This window comes from Carcharhinus amblyrhynchos, chromosome 1, assembly GCF_965287045.1.
Source record: "Carcharhinus amblyrhynchos chromosome 1, sCarAmb.v2.hapA, whole genome shotgun sequence".
NCBI lineage: Eukaryota > Metazoa > Chordata > Chondrichthyes > Carcharhiniformes > Carcharhinidae > Carcharhinus > Carcharhinus amblyrhynchos.
In genome coordinates, this window is record NC_137324.1 from 7,019,550 (window position 1) to 7,027,484 (window position 7,935).

Below are 7,935 nucleotides of genomic sequence, written 5' to 3' on the forward strand. Positions count from 1 at the left end.
CTTCACGTACAAAGGCTTATTTGTCAAATCATCTCAGCATCGTAGGGTGGCACTTTTTGTCCATTATTAGTTGCTACGGTTGGTTTTACTGCTACTGAGTAACTCCCTGGGCCATTTCAGACAGCAGTTAGGATTGAACAACATTGTTTCAAGTTTATTTGTTAGTGGCACAAGTAGGGTTACATTAACACTGCAATGAAGTTACTGTGAAAATCCCCGAGTTGCCACACTCCGGTGCCCGTTTGGGTACACTGAGGGAGAATTTAGCATGGCCAACCAGCACGTCTTTTGGACTGTGGGAGGAAACCCACGCAGACACAGGGGGAACGTGCAGTCTCTGCACACACAGTAATCCGAAGCCTGGAATCGAACCCAGGTCCCTGGCGCTGTGAGGCAGCAGTGCTAACCACTGTGCCACCGTGCCGTCCCTTGTCAACATTGCAGATTAGGTGAAGTAACCCGATGTCAGAAAAGGGGATAAAGTGATTGGGCGGTTAAAGAGATAGATTTAAAGAGTAGGTAGGTTAAGGAACAGGGGTTGAAGGGAAATGGGAAGCATAACTGGGATTCAAACTGCTTGCTTCTGTGGAGAGTATATACCAGCACGGAGGAGACCGGTTGTTTCCATGATGGAACTCCTAAGCACGTCTATATTTATTTGATTATGGGATATAGGTGTCACTGGCATGGCCAGCATTCATTGCCCATCCCTAATTGCCCCCGAGAAGGTGGTGGTGAGCTGCCTCCTTGAACCGCTGCACTCTGTTGGACTCCAGTTGCACCAATTCGAGAGATTGATTTAATCATTTGTTACGGTCCCCTGTTGCACTTCCTGCTTCTTGGAGATTGGAAAGGGGTTAAGGTGGCAGCAGAACGCCATTAGACTAGCTGTTGAGATGCTGGGATGCTCGGAGGCAAACTAGATACCCCCAGTGGTTGTGGCTATGTAACATAGTAATTAAGTGTGCCCCGGACTTCACAGAGCTAAGCAATACTTCATTCAATAACAGAAAAATCCTCAGCAGGTCACAACATCTGTGTAGAGAGAGTAGAGCCAATGTTTCCAGTCTAATAACCCATCGCCAGACCCTTCTCCTCTCTGCCTCTGCAGGCGATGTCAGACCTGCTGAGGTTTTCCTACATTTTTCCGTTATTGTTTCAGATTCCAGCATCCGCAGTATTTTTTGGTTTATCAACACTTAATTCAACTGGAAACCTCAATATGTATCCATAGGCATAAAGGCAACTCCCCAACATCTCGGGGATTTTCACCGTAACTTCATTGCAGTGTTAATGTAAGCCTTACTCGTGACTAGTAAATAAACAAACTAACTAATCTTGTGGCACCTCGGAGTTAGACCCCCTGATGATGTCCTTGATGATGGAACATTCTAGAGACGGGCTGAGATTTTGGCTCCCTCTTTAACTCCATCCTGAGCTTTACCCATTTCCCTGGATTAGGGAAGGAGTGTCCATTGGCAGTCGAGTTCCTGAAGGGATTCTTTTTAGCCTGTGGTGAAAAGAACTTGCATCTGAGCATCAACACTCACAACCACATTTTAAAGTTTTAAGTTTATTTATTAGTGTCACAAGTAAGGCTTACATTAACACTGCAATGAAGTTACTGTGAAAACCCCCCACGTTTTGGCGCCTGTTGGGGTACACTGAGGGAGCATTTAGCACGGCCAGCGCACCCTAACCAGAACGTCTTTCAGACATGCTGTTCCAAAGAATGTTCCAGCCACTGAGTGACTTTGTGAAGGGTCTTTGCCGTTGTAATGTGTGTGGTTTGTCGTGTGTTAACATACCACACCATGATAACCTCACCCAATCCTCACCAATCTTCCCCATCCTGATTTGACAGGCGGCCGGACACATCTTTCCTCTGGTTCACCTCTCCCTTGAAGACCCTGAAGTACATCGTCTGGAGAAAGTTCCGCTGGGTGATTCTCGGGCTGCTCCTGCTCCTTATCCTGATCCTGTTTGTCGTCGTATTCCTGTATTCCTTCCCGGTGAGTTGCGAGATTCCCGGCTGGGACCACGTTGTGTATATGGGTGAAAGGTCATTCCCAATATCTTGCTCACAGCGTGAATACTGCAATGGTTATGGACCCTGGAATCACAGAGACACAGCATTGAAGGAGGCCATTTATGGTCACCATGAATCAAACACATGAGTAGAAAATGGAAGAGCGATGATTGAATAGATGAGTAAAGAAGAGATGGATGGGGGAATGGAGGGGAGATAGATGGAGGAAAGTTGGGTTTTGACTGAAAAGGGGAAAGAAACTCTAGTTTCAAAAAACATTTAGATAATTACATGGGTAAGATGGGTATAGAGGGATATGGGCTGTCATATGAGGGATGATTGAGTAACTTGAACTTTTACTTGCTGGAGTACAGAAGAATGGGGTGGGGCTAAATTTGATTGTGGTTTATAAAATACTCAACGGGATTGATAAAGTAAATGTTAACCAAATGTTTCCCCTTCTAGAGCAAGAGGTGATAGCTGTAGAGTAAGAGGGGGAAGGTTCAACACAGAGATAAGAAGCAGCTACTTCTCACAGAGGGTTATGAAGCTATGGAACTCACTGCCCCAGAGTGCAGGGGATGCTGAATCAATCAGTGGGTTCAAGAAAAAGATAGATAAATATTTGATCAAAAGTAGGATAAAGGGCAATGGGGAAAAGACAGGGAAGTGGAGTTAGGATGAGATGGAAGTCAGCTGTGGTCATATATCAGGCTCGAAGGGCTGAATTGTCTACTCTCGCTCCTAATTCTTATGTCTCCGAAAGCAATCAAAGAGTAATATGGGGGGGTAGAGAGATTCTTCCCGCTTAGAAAGGATAGCAGGACTAGAGGGCACAGCCTCAAAATAAGAGGGGGGGGGGCAGTTTAGATCAGAGTTGAGGAGGAACTTCTTCACTCAAAGGGTGGTGAATCTCTGGAATTCTCTGCCCGTTGAAGTGGTGGAGGCTGCCTCGCTAAATATTTTTAAGACGCGGGTTGATGGGTTTTTGATAAGAGAGGGGATTAAGGGTTATGGGGAGAGGGCGGGAATGTGGAACTGAGCTGCGACAGATCAGCCACGATCTTATTGAATGGCGGGGCAGGCTCGAAGGGCTAGATGGCCTACTCCTGCTCCTATTTCTTATGTTCTTATTGGAGCTCGTCAGCTTCCATGTATAAAGGAGAAGAATGCCAGATTTCAAAGGGAGCGACTGTGCAGTCCCCATTCGAAAAGGCTGCTGATTGGTTCGTTGGCAAGTTGACTCTGATTGGTTGAGGATGCACTTGGGAACTCATATCCATAGTTTTGTTCAATTCCTAACAGGTCAATGTCTGGACATGTTCCTTTTGGCTGCAGAGGACAGTCTCCACATAGGAAAATATATAGCTTCCAGCAAGCCTAACTGAGCCACATATTGCATATTGCTAAGATTTTTGGTATACCTTGTCCTAAGAATTACACTTAGCGGCTAATTGAAGATGATGTGTCAGGCTTGCAAAGTGTAATTCTTAGGACAAGGTATATCAAAAATCTTAGCAATATGCAAAGCTATCACTGTTTCACACTGCTACTATGCAATAGCAAGATTATTTTTATTCATTTGTGGGACATGGGCATCGCTGGCTAGGCCAGTATTTCTTGCCCATCCCGAGTTGCTCTTGAGGGCAGTTGGGAGTCAACCACATTGCTGTGGCTCTCGCCACAAGCAGGATGCTGCTGTCAAGCCAGAAAGAAAATTTCAGCCGACCATTCAAATGGGTAATGTGGTCGATGGTTCTTAAGAACATAACATAAGAACATAAGAAATAGGAGCAGGAGTAGGCCATCTAGCCCTTCGAGCCTGCCCCGCCATTCAATAAGATCATGGCTGATCTGTTGTGGCTCAGTTCCACTTTCCCGCCCTCTCCCCATAACCCTTAATCCCCTCTCTTATCAAGAACCCATCAACCCGCTTCTTAAAAATATTTAGCGAGGCAGCCTCCACCACTTCAACGGGCAGAGAATTCCAGAGATTCACCACCCTTTGAGTGAAGAAGTTCCTCCTCAACTCCGTTCTAAACCGCCTCCCCTTTATCTTGAGGCTGTGCCCCCTAGTCAATGTGCCAGATGCATTGGCCATACATCCTAGCAACTGGCTGTTTGCAACAGACAGAGAATACTGACTGTACTCAACTAGTGTATGCTTGCAAAACTCAAAACGTGATGTCCAATGTTAGAGGTGAATATGCAATTGGACAGCACATGCTGAACAATCCTGAGTGTGCTCCGAATTACACTAACAACCTGATGAGTGCAGGATGAAAAACTTCGACATCGAGTCTCTTTTTGCAAGACAAAAAAGTGGATAAAGGGAAGATGGTTTGGTTGGTTAGAGGAATAGTGGAGAGTTTGATGACTTTGGTGGACAAGAGCTGGGGCAGAAATTCGTGGGCAGTATTGTCGATGGAGATGAATTGCGAAAGTAGATGGCTAGGATTCAGTGGAGCAATGTTCATAATGTTCCCAACTGCATGTGATAGAAGGTCCAACTTCTTGCCCTTTTGTTTCCACAGGAGTATGCTGCTATGAAGTTAGTGAAACCTTTTAACTGAATCTGCTCTGAAGAAATTGGCTGTAATGAGGTGACGATCCCCCATCACAAGTCTCCTCGCTGCTTCACCTGCAATGGAAACCTGACCTTACAGGAAACAGTATAGCCTTAATGAATATAAAATTACCAGAGTCGTGCAGCTGGTTGTGAGTGGCTTGCAGGCGCCAGGCTCCCTGGCACTCCGCTGCTTTTACCCGCTGTCGACACTTTGTCGGATTTTGCCGAGGGTTCCGGGCTGGAGCCGATCTCTGCAGACTCCCTCCCACTCCCTCCCTCTTAATTTCTCCCTCTCCCTCCAAGCTCGCAGTCTTCGTAGAGAGAGATCCTTAATGCACCTCAGAAGGGGACAAGTGCTGGCATTGGCAATGAGGTGGCATCGAGAAACGCGGAATGGTGGGATCAGCTGCCCACACTTCCTTTCCCGTTGAGTTTTGCTGTAATCTGGAGGCTATTTTTGCACTCATTCCTCCTCCTCCTCCCCCCCCCCAACCCCTCCACCTCAAGATCAATTTCAACCCTCAAGTGAAAATCATTCTCCAGCCTATACCTCGCCAAAGGGTTGGGGTGGGTACCAGGAGCCAGTGCCACGGGGGTGGAGCGGAGAAGTATGTGTAACAGGCAGAGACACAAACTGAGAAAACCTTACACTCATTAAAAACATCATCTCTGGTCCATAAAGATCAAAAGCTACAAAGGAAGCAAGTCGATGACTTTCCTGTTTGAGGTGGTGCCTTGTATATTATCCAATCCCGCACTGTCACATCCCTCACTGCTCACACAACCAAATCAGACAAGGAGGGGCAGACCACGCAAAGGTCTGTTGACTTCGGGGCGGGATCTTCCAGTCCTGGGGTGAGCGTGGCTGGAAAGTCCCGCCCAAAGAATCCATACCAAGAATATTAACCTGTTCACTGGCCAGATCTCTATTCTGTCACACGTTAAAAAGATGTATTTCTTGGGATGTGTGCGTCGCTGGTTAGGCCAGCATTTATTGTCCCTCAAGAAAGCACTGGTTGTTTTGTTCAGATTTCTATCCTTTATTAGCCCAGCACTCAAAGGGTTAATGGTGTTTCCAACTCAGCTGGAGCCAAGGGGCAGCAAGTGGAGGGGTTTCTTATTGGCTTGTCCCACTCAATGACTGCTGCGCTGTGGGACAGTACCCTAGCAAATTATTCTGCTCACACCCTCTGCACAAAACAGTGAAATGAAACCCTCAGCAAGAAAGAACCAAAAATTATTTGCTTTCAGGCGTTGGGCCTGATAATGAAATTCTACATGAGGGCCTTGAGAGCTCCCTCCACACTGGGGCCTTGAGACCTCCCTCCACACTGGGGCCTCGACAGCTCCCTCCACACTGGGGCCTTGAGTTCTCCCTCCACACTGGGGCCTCGAGATCTCCCTCCACACTGGGGCCTTAAGATCTCTCTCCACACTGGGACCTCGAGAGCTCCCTCCACACTGGGGCCTTGAGAGCTCCCTCCACACTGGGGCCTGGAGGCCTCATGCCTCCATTAGGCCTGGGTCATTCTTTACATTTAATCTCAGTGAAATTGCGCAGAAAACGGGTGGGAGAGGAGGCACTGCAGAGTATTTCTGCAATAACAGGAGCCATATAAAATGACAGTGTGAGATGAGAGAGTATTACACAAAGAAGCCTTGGTGACAGCTTATCTCTTCAATATAGCTGCTGCTGTTTATAGTTGGTTATGTTTTTTGCTGTATATATATCATTGTATCTATTACAGCCCCTCTACAATCAGAATGTATTTCAATGAGTATGTGGCTCCCACATATTCCCTCTGACATGTGTGTACAGAACAGTTTCATCCAAAGGCTACATCATCCTTCATCCTTGCTCCATTCCTGAATGATAATTCTACTTGCGTAGAATTTGCAACATAGAAATAGACCATTCAGCCCAGTTTGGGTGGCACGGTGGCACAGTGGTTAGTACCGCTGCCTCACAGCGCCAGGGATCTGGGTTCGATCCCTGGCTCGGGCCACTGTCTGCGTGGAGTTTGCACATTCTCCTCGTGTCTGCATGGGTTTCCTCCGGGTGCTCCGGTTTCCTCGCACACTTCGCCACGACAGCTCAGTGACTATCGCTGCTTGCTGTGCAGGTACATGGATTTGAGCCTGTGTCTGTGGGAGTTTGCGCATTCTCCCCGTGCTTGCGTGAGTTTCCTCCGGGTGCTCCGGTTTCCTCCCACACCCCAAAGATGTGCTCTTAGGCTGATTGGTGTAACAAATTGACCCCACACTATTCTCCCCTGAATCTGGTTACGATAGGGGTGCCATTGGCATACACACGGGGCAGGATAGGTGTAGGAAAATGCTTTGTTAAGATGGCGGCGCGGGCTCGTTGGGCCGAAGGGCCTGTTTCCCGCGCTGGGTTGTTCTTTGTTCTTTGATCTTTGTTCAAAGGTGTGCGGTTTATGTTCATGGACCATGCCAAATTGACTCTAATGTCAGGAGGACTAGCAGGGCTTGAATGGCATTGTGGTCAGTGCAGCTCAGTGGGCCGAATGGCCTCCTTCTGTGCTGTAGGGTTCTATTCTATGGCCCCTGCTGATGTTGATGCGCCACTCGATCCTCCCCCTATCCCACTTCATTAGCATACACATTCCTTTCTCCCTTCTGCATTGACCTAGCTTCCTGTTAAATGTGTGGATACTGCCTCACCCTGGAGCCTCCCCTGAATTCCTCACTGGATTTATAGGTAACTGGGACTATATTTATTGCCCGAGTTACGGCCTCCCCTCATTATCCCCCTGTTTTAAACACACCCACCAGGTAACACTGCAGGCTTCTCCTTCCTGGGGAAAAGCTTGTTTGACCTTACCCCGCTAGCTCTAGCCTCTGGGTTATTATTGCTTTAAGAAGGGGAGGAAAGCTCTCTCGGCGAGCTTTCTGTGCACAAATTGGCAGCTCCTACATGACAGCAGTGACTAACACTTTACAAACCCTCTTTATTGCCCGCGTGGAACGATATGGGGAATCCCAAGGATGCAAAAGATCTTTTTTTCATAGAATTCCTACAGTGCAGGAGGCCATCGACTCAGCACTGACCCTCTGAAAGGACATCTTACCCAGGTGCCCTCCCCCCTTCCCCTCCCCCCTTCCCCTCCCCCCCCTATCCCTTAACCCCTGGCATTTACCATGCTTAATGCGACTAAACTACAAATCTTGGGACACTAAGGGGCAATCTAATCCCTCTAACCTATACCTCTGTAGACTTGATGTGGAGATGAGGGCAATGGACTGGGGTGGGGTACAGTAAGAAGTCTCACAGCACCGGTTTACTTGGAGTCACGAGCTTTCGGAGCGCTGCTCC

At 47.7% G+C, this 7,935-nt stretch overlaps 1 protein-coding gene across 5 annotated transcripts in view; it reads left to right on the plus strand.

Annotated features, from left to right (window-relative positions):
• Positions 1–7,649, plus strand: part of dysf (dysferlin, limb girdle muscular dystrophy 2B (autosomal recessive)) — a 284,564-nt gene extending 276,915 nt beyond the window's left edge. For all 5 annotated transcript variants that reach the window (XM_080191726.1, XM_080191963.1, XM_080191788.1 and 2 more), the window contains 2 exons: positions 1,865–2,012; positions 4,564–7,649. In XM_080191726.1, the coding sequence (XP_080047852.1) occupies positions 1,865–2,012; positions 4,564–4,602 (187 nt within the window). In that variant the 3' untranslated portion in view covers positions 4,603–7,649. The remainder of the gene's footprint in view (positions 1–1,864; positions 2,013–4,563) is intronic.
• Positions 7,650–7,935: the final 286 nt, after the last annotated feature.